The sequence below is a fragment of the Microcebus murinus genome, chromosome 22 (assembly GCF_040939455.1).
Source record: "Microcebus murinus isolate Inina chromosome 22, M.murinus_Inina_mat1.0, whole genome shotgun sequence".
In the NCBI taxonomy this organism is placed as follows: Eukaryota; Metazoa; Chordata; class Mammalia; order Primates; family Cheirogaleidae; genus Microcebus; species Microcebus murinus.
This window is the reverse complement of record NC_134125.1, coordinates 24,042,802-24,056,867: the sequence shown is the minus strand read 5'-3', so window position 1 is coordinate 24,056,867 and position 14,066 is coordinate 24,042,802. Positions and strand designations below refer to the sequence as shown.

At 57.0% G+C, this 14,066-nt stretch overlaps 1 protein-coding gene across 3 annotated transcripts; it reads right to left on the bottom strand.

Annotated features, from left to right (window-relative positions):
• Positions 1-2,542: 2,542 nt before the first annotated feature.
• GUCD1 (guanylyl cyclase domain containing 1) lies at positions 2,543-14,052 on the bottom strand. Of its 3 annotated transcripts, none has more exons than XM_012749282.3 (6): positions 13,871-14,052; positions 7,404-7,488; positions 6,392-6,557; positions 5,524-5,615; positions 3,464-3,705; positions 2,543-2,804 (listed from the first exon to the last, which is right to left on the bottom strand). In XM_012749282.3, exons 2-6 carry the CDS (start codon positions 7,412-7,414, stop codon positions 2,713-2,715), a joined length of 603 nt encoding a protein of 200 aa, XP_012604736.1. In that variant the 5' UTR covers positions 7,415-7,488; positions 13,871-14,052; the 3' UTR covers positions 2,543-2,712. The 3 variants fall into 3 exon arrangements, with proteins under 3 accessions (XP_012604736.1, XP_012604735.1, XP_012604737.1); XM_012749281.2 differs by lacking the exon at positions 13,871-14,052 and adding an exon at positions 13,055-13,249; XM_012749283.3 differs by lacking the exon at positions 13,871-14,052 and adding an exon at positions 12,511-12,992.
• Positions 14,053-14,066: the final 14 nt, after the last annotated feature.

Below are 14,066 nucleotides of genomic sequence, written 5' to 3'. Positions count from 1 at the left end.
TCACTGTCCTGACCCTGCGTGTGCTGGGCAGCCAGCTCCACCAGACTCACTGTCTCACTTTTTGTCTATCCTGCTTCAACACCTCCCTCATTCATCTTCCATAATTGCATTTGGTATAATTTGGTAGAGCTGAGCTCCGAGGCCCTTGTACCTGCATCATCACTTGCACAAACATCAGGGCCTGAGCGGGATGAATGTGAGCCTAGAAAGCAATGCCTGGGTATGCGAGTCAAGAACCTGGGTTCCCATGTGTTTGTGCTGAGAACTCAGGAAGGGAACAGGAATTGTGCTGATCAATGCAGCTTCCAGAAGGCCAGCCACCATTTTTACAACAGGAATAACATTTATTGAGAATGGCTCATTACAAACAAAATATATTATGTATTATAAAATCTCTGCAATGCAAAAGATCCCTTTCATCCCCCTGGCGAGTGAACAAAGCCCACTGTGCCTCGTGGCTTCTGAGACGGTGCCGGGCCCCGGTGTGCAGACAGGCTGAGCAGCTGTGGATGCCACATGCTTTGGGCAAAAGTCCCTGACATCCAGGCTCTGTCTCCAGTCTCATTTTCGTGACTTGTGCAAGAATGCCACAGTGTGGCCTACATTTCTGCCTCCATGACCTTCCCTAGGCAGATAGGTCTTAGGAATGAGCAAGCTTTTCATTAATCTTACAGATGACCTCTAACTTGTGGCTTGCCCTGAAAAGCCATCCTCCGGGCCCAGGGACTGAGCGTTTCTAAATGTCCTGGATGGACTGAGGTGCTATGACCATTCTCCGTGGAGACTACACCCCGCGACAGCGCCCAGCATGTGCACTCTGCCCCATTCACATCCAGCCAGCCTGAAAGCTTCACTTCCTCTCACTGGTTCCCTTCACGCAGCTATTCTCACCATGGTTTTGCCCAAATGTGTCCTGAGGATGCCCACACCCCACAGCTGCTCTGTGCGGTACTCCTTGGCTTGGTGCCAGAGCTCCCTCACCCCGGCCCACCCAGCATTAAGGCAACGGAGATGAGGCCAGTCTGAAGCCAACACCAGTCTCTGAAACCCAGGGTGCTGCTCAGCCAGCAGCACTTCCCTCTTGGCCAAAGGCTGCATCTGGCATTGAGGAGCAACATGTCTAGGTGGTCTCACAGCCCTTGTTAGCAGAGCCCATCTCTGTCCTAGCACACCCTGGTAGGGGAGGAGTGAGCTGATGGGTGGGGACAACAGCTGCCACTGCGCCATACCTTGGGCACTGGAAGACCAGACCCAGAGGTGCAGGGATGGTGTTGCTGTTGCTCCTCTGCCAGAGGCAGGCCATGAAGGGTGGGTGCCCCCAGCCCCTTTGGGAATGATCCCTTTCCCTTATTATTTTAGGTCCAGACATGGGTTTCAGACCCAGCTCCACCACTGTGCTGGGCAGACTCTACCCAGACCTGCTACTCAGACTGCCGGCCGAGCCCCCTTCCCTTTGAAAAAGAACTTGGCCCAGCTTACCTGCCGGGTGAAAAGAGGTGTTAGTGGTTCCAAAGTACCTTCACTTTTGCTATTATTGTTTTACTTGAAGGTGATCCTCACCCCCTCAAAAATGAAAACTCAAATCTCAAAAAAAACCAAAAACAACCCCCCCCACACACACACCCAACCAAAAGAAAAGGGGGAAGGAAACAGCTGTCTATGCTACACGCTGTGTCGTGTGATCCCAGGCAGGCACCCTCTTCTTGGTCACAACAGGAGAGCGCCAGCATGCTGTGAGAAAGGTCCTGGCTTGAGGACCATGTTGGGTACCAGCTGCAGCTGCCCCTGCCTGTAGCTTCAGAAGCGCAGACCCTAGCCCCCAGCCCTGAGGAGCGTGTGGCTCCCCATACCCTGAGGTCAGAAAATGGACCCTGTCAGGACTTCGGCTGGTGTCAGGAGGCTTTCTGGGTGCAGGCGGCTCTCTGGGGCCCAGGCAGCTATTTATTCCCACAGCACACTCCGTGCTGCCAGCCATCAGACCCACCAGCTGAGCCCAGGCCACACCCCCGAGGGCCCTCCACCCCACACAGCAGAAAGACCTGGAGGGAATCTCAGAGTCCCCAGGAGCTGGGGCTCTGCAGGCCAGAGTGGCTGTGAGGTGTCTATGCCAGAGGCCCCATAACCAGCCATAGACACTTGGGCTCACTGGGAGCAGGAGGACCCAGTGGCATCCACCGTGGGGCATATGGGGTCTGCAGCACTTCCAGGAGAGAGGGGCCTGGAACAGTCCCCTCTTGGGTCTTGAGTCAGCTACACTGTCTCCGACACCCAGATGCTGTCTTGACAACTGGTATCCGTCAAGCGACTTCTCTCCCCAGGCTCAGTCCCATTGTCCGTGGGGAGACTAGCGTAGGGCTCTCCCTGGTCTTGGGTCCAGCTCGAAGGCAGGAAGGGCACCCTTGAGGCTGGACTTCTCCGGGCATGGCAGGAGTCAGAACTAGGGTCCTGGGGGAAGGCTCCTCTCAGATGCTCTGGGGACGCTTCCCGCACCCAGCAGGTGCTCAGGGTAAGCAGCCTGACCACACACAGCGCTGGTGGACACAGCATCTTTGCCACAACCTCCCACGGTTGCCTGGGGCTTTGCAAGACAGGCTGAGGTTGCAGCTCCGCATCCCGGCTCCAACAGCCCCGGACCTGGACCAGGGCGTCCTGAGTGGGCCCGGATGCGGTAGAGGTGGGGTCTGAGGGCCTGGGCACACCAGGCTCTAGCTGTCAGCTGTCCAAGTAGACAAAGAGGATGTCTTCGTCTGTGCCATAGCTGGTTCTGGCCTCCTCAAAGTTACTAATGCTGGTGCTGCACATTCCTGTTAGGGGCGAGGAGGGCAGAGCAGTCAGTGGGTTGGGGGAGAACACCCGCCCCACTGGCACCCAGGGAAGCCGGGTGAGGTCTATGTCCCGCCTGCGTGGCCACCCTCTCTGCTCAAGTCCTCTACCCCCCTAGAAGCCCTCCTTGCCTATTATGGCCTTCATGAGCTTCCTCTGACCCCTCCCCAGTGTAGCAGCTGGCGAGAGTGGGGCCCAGAGGGAGGAAGAAACATGCCGAGGGCCACATAGACTGATGGGACAAGCGTGGGTGAATCAGGGCTGCCCTTCCCGTACCCTCAGGCCAGTGGGCAGGCCTGTCTGGGGCTGGTCACTTTCATTTCTGAGGACGGTGCTGGCTGTCTTGGGAGGACTGGGGGCAGGGAGGAGGAGTGCTACAGCCTGTGTCGCACGAGATGGTGAGGTGGGGACCTGGTCAGTGGTGTGGGGGTGGCCAGGCTGGGGACGAGGCCAGCCTGGCTGCAGGTCTGTGGCTGGTTTGCCTGCATGGCCAGAGCGATGAGCCCAGGAGGAGCAGGGGCTTTGGAGATAAGACAGGAGGGAGGTCTTGGCCACACCAGGTTGAATGGGAGGGAGTCATGGGTCCAGGCACCTGGGACAGTGAATGGAGACAGCCCAGCCCCGCCCACCCAGCACTCACGGTCGGCGTAGGCGGGGTTGTTGTAGAAGATACAGCCAGTGGCCCGGTTGTAGCCACGCAGGACGATGAAGTGGCCCTGGTAGTCGGGTGTGCGGCAGAAGCAGCGGTGGCTGCTGGGGGCGAAGCAGCAGTACTTGACAGGGCTGGAGCACAGGTCGCAGTGCAGCACCCCCGAGTTCACCAGCACGATGGCCACATGTCCCTGTGCCAGGTGTGCCTGAATGTCCTGCACGCTCACTGTGCTGTGGGCAGGAGGGGTCAGTGGGTCCCTGCTTGCCCCAGTCCCCTATGTTACAAAGCTCGGGGGCCCAGCTCCTCTTTCCTTCACCCTGAGCTCCATGCAGGTGGGAACATCCCTGCTGTGTCACTGTGGCCTGGGCTGAGCCTGGTGGTGGGGTGGGGGGTGGGGGTGAGTGTCTGAGTGTGCACAAGGACAAGCTGACCCTGTCATGCCCTTTACGGGAAGAGCTGGAAGTCAGCTCCAGGTGGGCCTGGCAGAGAACCACTGGAGCAGCACATGGAACCCCAGCCCCGGGTTCTTTCTGCCAAGCCCTGTCTCTCCTCTGCCCTAAATCGTGTGGAGTTTATGTTGAAACTGTTGGCCCAATCTCATCCCCCAAATCTGAGCCAAGCACGGCTTAGCCAGTTTCAAAACCAAATGCTTCTCTGAAAGGGCTATTTTTCTTTTTTCTAAGGCCCCTTGTGGCAGAAGGGGCTGCCCAGGAAGGGCTGGTCGGCAGTGCTTCCAGGGAAACCCCTGGGTCAGCAGTGATGCTTCCTGAGCCGCCACCCCCACTCTGAGGCAGACTCATAGGCGCTGTCTCGTTCTGTGCCCTCCAGTATGCAGTGAGTTCAAATAAAAACCTGGAAGGAGCAGAAGGGGCTGGGGGCCCTAAGCCACGGGCTCCCCCATCTTTGCTGGTGACTGTGCTCACCCATTTGGGCCTTCTCCCGGAGTGGCAGCGTCAGCACCTCGTGGCTTGGCCCAGCTCTGGCCACAGCTGAATCACGTGGCAGTTTGGTTTGCTGCCTTGGCCAAGGAAACATGCCATTTTCCCATTTGGTCTTTGAAACAGAATAGCTGGCTGGGCTCCCACTGGTGTGTAAGAGAGCAGATTTCAGCTCTGAGAAAGAGCAGGGCCAAGCTGCAAGGAAAGCTGCAGGCTTCATGGAGTGGAGTGTGCAAATGCTGGGTTCAGATCAGGGCACGGCCAAGACGTGGGGGTGACTGTGGGTGGGTTTCTGCCATCCTCAGTTTCCTCCTCTGAGAAATGGCTTCTGTCATGGGCCACTAAGTAAACATTTGCTGCCTTTCCTTCTAGCATGTGCTCATGGGGCCAAAGGATGAGTGGAGATGTCCCTCCATTTTTCCAAATTACCTACCCTGTGGTTACATTATGTTAATGATGAAAATGTAAATTCGTGAAGAAAGGAGAAATCTGAGAAGAGTGATCCAGGGGAGCCTGACCAGGGACTAGAGGCAGCCGGCGTGAGCTTGGCCCCCACAGTGAGCCTGGAGAATGCCACCCACACCTGTGCGAACTGCTCCAGGGTCTGCTGGCATCCAGCCTCGGTGTTTCATGAGAGGGGAAGGCCCTTGTGAGGTCACAGCAGCTCATGTGCAGATCAGGGAGCCAGGCCTCCCTGGGCAGCCCACATGCTGGCTCCTCCCGCTATGTTCTGTCAATCACTGTACCAGAACATTCCTTAGGCTGTCACCCTCATTAAGGCTCCTGTGTCTGTCCCATGCTACCTTTCCATGAGCAGCCTGAGGGCTGGCCACAGTCTGTTTTGCTGACCTGTCCTCCAGCACCTGCTCAGGAGCCAGCCCAGGCTGGAGCCTGGGTCATGCAGCCCCACTGATCTCTACTTTATGGATGGGGAAACCAAGGCTCAGAGGGGCAAGTCAGTGTCCACAGCCACCTGGGTGGGAAACCCCAGTTCTGCCTGACCCCCAAGTCCTAGCCTTTCCCAGACATGACCCCTGGCCTCCCCCACTGCAAGTCTGTAGGTGAGCGGACAGGTGAGGGACGGCTGGTGGGGAAGGGTATGGAGCTCACCATTTCTCCACCAGCACCTTGCAGGCCTTGGCTTGTGCAAACAGCTGGTTCACCCGGGTCTCCTCTGTATCAAAGTGCTTCCTATAGAAGGACTGAAGAGAGAAGGGTAGGTCGGAGCGGCCACCGACCTGGCTGTTCCCTCAGCCACCTCGCCCTCTTTGGATGAAGCAAAGAGCATACTACAGAGGCAGAGGCGCAGGCGACAGCCCATCAGCATGCTGGTCAGAGAGCTGTCCCGATCCGGGTGTGTGCAGGACCACACAGAGGCACGAGGAGTGTGCTCAAGAGATGGGAGGGCAGCTGGACAAAGGTCATTTCCCTGGGGAAGGTTAGCCGCCCGAGGCTAGTGTGGCTAGGATGCTGGCGGGCAGGAGTAGCAAATGAGCTAGGCGGTGAGGTGAGGCTGAGCCGACCTGGGTGGCTCGGCCACAGCTCGGCTCAGCAAGGCATGCTCCCTGCAACACACTTTGTTGACATGGCTGAAAAGACAGGATTTTTGGTTTTCTTCCAGAATACCAATTACCCAGCTTAGAGCTGGCTGTCCTGATGAGCAGGAAGCAAATGGGCGAATGATGGCCAAATGAGGTCAGAGTGACATGCTCTGAGATCCTAGGCCTGCCTTGTGTTGAGGATGGTGGGGAAGGACGCGGGAAGGTGGCCTCTGCACATCCTCCGAGGGCTGAGGAAGGCAGAAGGTGGGTGGGCAGGAGCTAGGACTCGATGCTCAGATCCTCTGTGCAGGCGGGATATCAAGGTCACCTGCTCTGACTGGCTCACAAATCTTGCCTATAGCCCATCTGCAGCTGCTCCGGGTGGCCTATGCCTCCCCGTGGCCCCACGCAGAAAGGCGCAGAGGCCAGCTACGCACCTGGTTCTTGTAGCCCTTGTCGACGCCCAGGGTTTGGGTACAGAAGCGGTGCCTCACGCTGAAGTGGCGCATCAGGTAGGCCAGATCGATGGTCCAGATGCTCCTGGTCAGCCGCAGCTCCTGCAGGGCACTCTCGAACTCACCGTCGTCCAGCTGGCCCAGGTACCTGTGGGCAGACACAGAGGTGGGCTCGCTCTCAAGGGGAAGCTTGCCTGACTGCACTCCACCTGTGGGCCCAGGAGCCGCTGTCAGAGCCCCCGTTCCCAGAAGGCTGCCTCCTTCATCATGAAGCCCCATGTCCTGTCCATAATCTGCCCGGGAACAACCTGAGACTATCAGGGCCACGGACTCGAGGGCCTGGATCCTGCTTCTGGCGTCTCTTGTCTCTTGTGGGCTGTGTGACCTTGGGCAAGTCACTGTCCTCTCTGGCCTCACTGGCTTTGTCTCTAAGATGAGGCCCTTGGATCACATCGATGGTTTTCAAAGTTTTAGACACACAACCCTTTGGCTGGCCCTGTCCTGCAAGGAATTCCATGGTGTAGAACAGATGTGGGAACAGCTGGTCTGGGGTTCCAGGCAGTCAACTGAAAACTCAGGTGATGGCCACGGTCCCTTCTGGCTCTGACTGTCAAGGTCCCTGTGACATTCATGCAGCTTCAGCTGGATGGTCAGCATTCCAGTCTCCCAGGAGACCAAAGCTAAGAGGGTGGAGGGCCCCCTGTCCCAGCCATGAGGCTGCTCTGTGGGGCAAACCTGGGCACCTGGGACTTCCTGGGCATCCCCAAGTCCCCAGGCATTACCAGAGTAGAGACCTGGAAGGCCCACTATACCCCTTCCTCACTTTTGCAGATGGGACTGGGCCCAGGTGGAAACTGGGCCTCTTTCAAGCCCCACCCGACCAGCTATGTGCACAATGAATCCCACCCAGATCCCTCCCTGTGTCTTCCCTGAGCCAGAGCAGGTGGTGTGAATGGGGACGTCCTGGGCCCCCAGCCCTGGGCCGCCCACTCACCGCAGCACCATCTTGGAGCAGGCCAGGCCGCAGTCCCAGTGGTACAGCTGCTGGATGATGGGCACAGGCAGCTGCACAAAGTCCCCTGCACGGAAACAGAGGGAGGTTACAGACCTGTGGCACAGAGCCTGCCACGGCCGCTCCCACTGCAGCCCCTGCCTGCAGGGTTGCTCAGGAGCCTGCCCACAGCCCTTTAGCCCATAGCCCATGCTCCTTACAACAGCAGCCATCTCCCCACGCACGAGCCAAAGCCGGTCAGCCCTGCTCAAAATCCTCCAGTGGGCTGGGGCCCTCACCTCTTAGGACAACATCTTGATGGCTGCTGCCCAGCACCCGCCATCTCCTCGCCACTGCTCGCCTTTGGCAGACCACCCTTCAGGCAGAACCTTCACCTGTCATGATCCCTTTGCACACCTGGTCCCTCTGCCTGGAAGCTCCTGGCCCCCCAGGTGCCTGAGCTAACTCCTGCCCGTGGACATCATTTCTCCACGGTGCCACCTCTCTCAGGCCTGGTGCCCTACTATGTGCACTCACAGTCCCCACGCCTCCCGCTCAGAGACCTTCTTTTTGGTAGGAGCTCTGAGGAAGCAAGGACAGGGGCTGTTTTGCTTTCTGTTTTCATCCCAGGACCAGCACATAGGCAGCACTCAGCACATACATGTCTCTGAGTTCATGAGTTCCCTGGAGGTTCCCCTGACTCCAAAGACCGCAGGACCATCAGGGTGTGAAGACCACAGCCAGAAGGTGGGGACTGTTGTGTAAGCTATGTGGTACATGGGATGCTCCTGCAAGCTTTGTCCCCCACCGTCCCTGGGTGACCTCTTGGTCTGCCATTGCCAGGCTGTGAGGTGGAGCAGAAAGGGCCCGACCTAGAGTTCCAGTCCTAACTCTGCCACTGGCTGGCTGTGGGCTGGGCAGCTGACTTCCCCTTGCTCGACTGAGTATGGCCATCCCTAAAGTAGGGGGACTTTGGTCTGATTCAGTCATTCAGTTGACAAATATTTCCCAAGAGCCTGGCACGCATACTAGAGATACAGCGGTGATGCAAAATCCCTGTCCTGGCCGGGCTCGGTGGCTCACGCCTGTAATCCTAGCTCTCTGGGAGGCCGAGGCGGGCGGATCGTTTGAGCTCAGGAGTTCGAAACCAACCTGAGCAAGAGCGAGACCCCGTCTCTACTATAAATAGAAAGAAATTAATTGGCCAACTAATATATATAGAAAAAATTAGCTGGGCATGATGGCGCATGCCTGTAGTCCCCGCTACTTGGGAGGCTGAGGCAGAAGGATTGCTTGAGCCCAGGAGTTTGAGGTTGCTGTGAGCTATGCTGATGCCACGGCACTCACTCTAGCCTGGGCAACAAAGTGAGACTCTGTCTCCAAAAAAAAAAAAAAATCCCTGTCCTGATGGATGCCCCAAACAAACAAACATAGGAGAAAAACAGGGGCCCGTGCTAGCGGGGGTGTGGTGGGGGTGTGCCTGAGAGAGGTGCGAGCCAGGGAGCATGAGGCAGAGGGGAACAGCACGTGCTGAGGCCCTGAGGTGGAGGCAAGCAAGCCCATGGCATGCAGGACCCTCCTCAGCCATGCTGTGAATTTGGACAAAGTTCAGAGTCTAAAGAACCAGAAGGGACTTCTTTCTGTCTGCCACCACTTGTTACTCACTCATGACACCCATTCAGCACATGAAAACCCAGCCTGTTATCGTTTCCCTGTCTCGAGAGTCCCTGGGGCCTCTCCTGGCCTGCGTGACCACTCCAGGAAGAGCCACCCAGGAGCCCGCCTGCTGTGCCAGCCACAGCTCCCACCACTCCCCCACAGGCACCACCCAACAGGGCCACTCTCTAGTCCTGGAGTCTGTTCTGGCCTCTCTGACCTGCCAGCCTTTGTCTGCGTCCCTGTGCCTAGTCTCCTATGTCTGCCCTTCCCCAGCCTTCAAGGCTTGGCTCAGATGCCACCACTTTCGGGGCCTCCCCTGATCCTAGGCTCGCTACGGCCTTTCCCTCATCTGCACTCCTCTCAGCCTGAGTTCACGCTTTGGCTCACAGGATGTGTGTGACCCTGGCACAGAGCTGTCTGTGCCCCACTGGGCTGCTTATATGTTCACAGGACAGGGACCCGTGCCTGCTCCTGGCCTCTTTCTCCTCCACTCCTTGCCTCTGAGGGCATGCAGCAGGGCAGGACGGCATGGGCGGCAGTCACCCGACCTCTCTGTGCCTGCTTCTTCCTCTATGAAATGGGCCACTGTAGATGCCAGCACTCAGGGTGCTGTAAAAAGTACTTTGCAGGTGCTGATGTGGACCCTGCTCCCCAGGTGGGGACTGGGACGCTAAGCCAGGCTGGGCCGAGGCTTCATTCCTTTCCTTCCCCTTACCCCAGGTGCCTCTAAAAGGAAACCAGGCCCTTCATTAAAGGCCCTCACATGTTCGTCTCCTACCATCACCATAGATTCAGTCCTGCCTGACTTCTGCCCATCCTCTGCCCCAAATTCCACTCCTAGCCCTCTCCTGTCCCTGCACACAGCAGATGGAGGGATCTCATGCAGTTTCCAACTCCTCTTAGAATACAGTTCTCACCCCTTACCGTGGTCTGCAGGGCCCTGCCCAACTTGGGCCCCTCCAGCTTTATCTTGGCTGTCAACTGTGTTCCAGTTACCCTGTGAGCCCATCAGCCCTTATTCTACCCCAGGGCCTTTGCATGTGTGGCTCCCTGTCTGGAACTCTCTCCCCCTTACTGTTCTCAAGGCTGCCCCTTCTTGTCATTGGAGTCTTTCCTTCGCAGTACTTAGCAAAAGTAGCAATAACAAGGCACTCTGTCTCCTCGCTAGTCTATAAGTTTCCTAAGGGCAGGAACTATGGTTTGTGCCTTCCAAAGTTCATGTTGAAACTTAATCCACATTGTGATAGTATTAAGAGGTGGGGCCTTTTGGGAAGTGATAAGTCATGAGGGCTCTGCCCTCATGAATGAATTAGTGTCTTATAAAAGGGCTGGAGGAAACTAGCTTAGGCTTTTTTTTTTTTTTTTTTTTTGTCCTTCTCCTCTTTGCCATGTGAGGATACAGCATTCATCTCCTTTCCACCCCACCCATCATGTAAGGACACGGAGACAGCACTGCACTATCTGACTTTACCAGACATTGAAACTGCCAGCACCTTAATCGTGGATTTCTCAGCCTCTAGAATTGTGAAAAATTAAATTTCTATTGTTTGTAAATTACTGTCTTGGGTATTCTGTTATAGCAGCACAAATGGACTACAAGAGCAGGGACCTTGCTAATCTTGTTTACTGTTATTCTCAGTGCCTGGTGCCTGATGCTTAGTAGTAACTCAATAAATATTTGTTGGAAGAGGTGAACTTATTTATTGATTGATTGATTTGAGACAGAGTCTCACTCTGTGGCCTGGGCTAGAGTACTGTGGCGTCAGCCTAGCTCATAGCAACCTCCAACTCCTGGGCTCAAGCGATCCTCCTGCCTCAGCCTCCCAAGTAGCTGGGAGTACAGGCATGCGCCACCATGCCCAGCTAATTTTTTCTATATTTGTAGTTGGCCAGTTAATTTCTTTCTATTTTTAGTAGAGACGGGGGTCTCACTCTTGCTCAGGCTGGTTTCGAACTCCAGACCTTGAGTGATCCTCATGCCTCGGCCTCCCAGAGTGCTAGGATTACAGGCATGAGCCACCGCGCCTGGCCTGAGGTGAACTTAGTAAGCACTTACTGGGTGCTAGGCTCTGGGGACACGAAGGCAACAAAAGACCCAAGCTCTGACCTCTAGGAACTCATATTCTACCTTTTATTCCTGTCTTTTATAAAACCAGTATGATCTAAGGGACTCATATTCTAAAATAATTGCCTGCAATGGGCTGAGCAATGGCAGAGCTCTATGCAGGGTATTGTGCTATCATGGTGAAGCCTACCTGTTCAAGAACCCCTCACTGCAGCCACACACTGCCTTTGTTTTTCTCTACTCAGGCTGTTTATTCCCCAGTCTTTGTTCTTGAACATTTCTTGGTCTGGGACACTGTCTTCCATCTCTGAACGCCAAATGCTCTGATCTGTCCCCCTCTCAGGAGAGTCCTTGAGGTGGCGTCTGCTTTCCCCACTAGACAGATTGAGAATTTTGGGGTGGCAGATGGAGACAGGGTTGCATTTGCCTCCTCCTAACCCTCAACCCAGAGTGGGCACTCAGACATGCTTGGTTGAATAGAAGGCATTTTTTAAAAGGACCTTATCCCTTGAGATACCTGGGGCTACTTGTCACTGCAGTGCTCGCCCTCCCTCCATCCCCCCAGGCTACAGCCCTCTGTTTAAGGCTCCCTCCTTACTCTGTGGCACCAACTAGCTGGGCCTTCTTCTGCCAGGCTGACTCGGTCCATGCCTTCCCCTATGCCCAGCAGTAAAATGTGATGCAGGACAGCTGCCCTCTAGGGCCCTCAGTGACTCAGATGCCCCTCCTCTTCTTGCCCTGTGCCCTAGAACACCTTAATTCTGAGGCCCCACAGGGCTCAACATACCCGCATTGCCATCCCCAGCCTTGGCATGAGCAGGTTGGATCTGGATATGCTTCTGTGGGGAATGATAAGGGTAGGCAAGCCTTGGCATTTGTCCCAACAACTTTAGCCTTCAGAGCCCAAGCCGCTGCCGGATGTTGATGCCTGGACAAGGGACTGCCCACATGAGAGCTATGGTCTATTTGAAAGGCCCTGGCCTGGCTTCAGTTAGGGGATCTCTCCAGAGTAGGAAGGTAGTCCACTGACCTTGGTTATTTAACCTCTCTCAGCCTCAGTATGCTCATCTGCAAAAGTGCAAACAGCTGGGGTAACCTACTTCACTGAGGCATTATGAGGATTGAGATACTGCATGTAAACAACTTAGCATGGCCCCTGCCCCATAGAAAGCTCCCTATAAATGCCAGGATCCGAAAGGCAAGTCTCATGTCTAAGATCACAGAGTTAGATCTGTGTAAGAGAGTAGGAATGTAAACCCTAGTATAGCATCGGACTCTAGTCCACGCTGCAAACACAAGAGAACACTCCCTGGGTGTGATGCCACGGTCCCACTGACACCTTAGGTCCCACATGTTCCTGACCTCTCCCAGGAATTGGCTCCTCACCTTAAGAGTTTACTAGCGCTTGCCCTTTCTCATCAATCCTGGGCCTTAAACAGAGCAGGAATCACGTCTTCCTCCTCCCCTACTTCTTGGACAAGCAAACTAAAGCCCAAGGTACTGAACGCGTCTTGGTCTCCGCTCCAAAGGGGCTCAGGCTACCGCGGGGCAGAAGGAACCAGAGGGTGAAGAACTGGAGCAAGACAAAACGCGGAGTCTGCGTGGTCAGGGGAAGGGGCCCTTCCACTGCTCTGTGCTCTCGGCCAGTTCCCTGACAGTCTCGACCTCAGTTCCTTCCAGCTCCCCTAAGGCACGGGATCTCCCAAGACAGCTTTCGCTTCTGGGGGAGGTGGCACCCCTGCCACCGGACCCTCCCGTCATGCAGACTGGGAACTCAGCCTGGGAGTATAAGGAAACCCCAGTTGACTGGGGCGGGGTGGGGGACGCGAGCGAGAGTCCACCCAAGGTCGCGCAGCTGGACCCAGCTCCCCGCTAGGGCGGGGTCCCCTCATTCCCCGGGTGAGGCTTGGGCCCTCAGAGAGGCACTGACCGGGCTCGAGCGGCGGGCCCGCTGCCTCCGCCTCCGTCCTCATGACCCGGGCGGCGCGGGGCGCCCATGGCCCCGGCCCAGAGCGGGCTACAGCGTCAGCTTCGGCTGGGGCAGGAGCGCGGCCGGAACCCGTAGAGTTCCCCCTCCTCCTCCTCCTCCTCCTTCGCCGCCGCCGCCGCGGTAAGGAAAACGCGAGGCGGCTGCTGGGCGGCCCCAAGCCCCACCCCGGCCCAATCAGGGCTCCGACCTAGAGGCCCCGCCCCTTCCCTAGGCCCCGCCCCTCCCTTCCCCAGACAGCGATTCCTAGCAGCCCTCAGCCTCCGGATCCGAGCCCGCCTCGGCCATTCGCAGTGTCGGCTTCTGGCGGCCTGTCCCCTTGCCCAATCCTCGCGCCGCTGCGCAGGGCCCCACCCCCAAACTCGTCCCCGGAAGCCCCGCCCCTTCTCTGAGCCCCGCCCCGAGGCTCTGGCATTTCGCGAACATAGGCTCCCCAGAGGATGTTCCCTTAGCAAGCTCCGCCTCTGCCAGGCCCCGCACCTTTGCCAGCCTCAGGTGAAAACCCTGGTCCTGGCCAATGCATCGCCGAGGCTCCATGCCCCTTTACTCCAACTCCGTTAGGGACGACCCTGGGACAGCGCCTGCTCTACTCTATACCTCAGTCTCTCTGTCCGTACGAGATGCCTCGCCTCGCTCAGGGCGCCCCCTACCTGGAGGTGCCGGGATCCAAACGTTACATTGTGAGGGGAGGTACTGGCCCTCAGCCCCACCTCCTGTCGCCCCCGATCCGAGAGCCCAGGCCCCAGATCCCCGCCTTACCGTCCAGCCCATCCTTGGTGTGGAGTGCTTAGAAGTACGAGCCCCCTCTCCAGCCCCCTGCTGGCCCGAGGGTTGGTATTTCCGGCGGCCACCAGGCCCAGTCGTCAGCCTTCTCTTACGGTGCCGGAACTATCCTACTGCAGCCCGCGTTTCCCAGCCGGCTGAATGAGGAGGAAGCACAGGAGAGACCACGCTC

Excerpts from the sequence above, each read along its gene's own strand:
- GUCD1 (XM_012749281.2), bottom strand. The coding sequence starts at position 13,097 with ATGAGGACGGAGGCGGAGGCAGCGGGCCCGCCGCTCGAGCCCG. Across the intron at positions 5,616-6,391 it reads ACAAGGGCTACAAGAACCAG|TCCTTCTATAGGAAGCACTT; the intron begins GTGCGTAGCTGG and ends TTCTCTCTTCAG. Across the intron at positions 3,706-5,523 it reads AAGGTGCTGGTGGAGAAATG|CACAGTGAGCGTGCAGGACA; the intron begins GTGAGCTCCATA and ends TCCTGCCCACAG.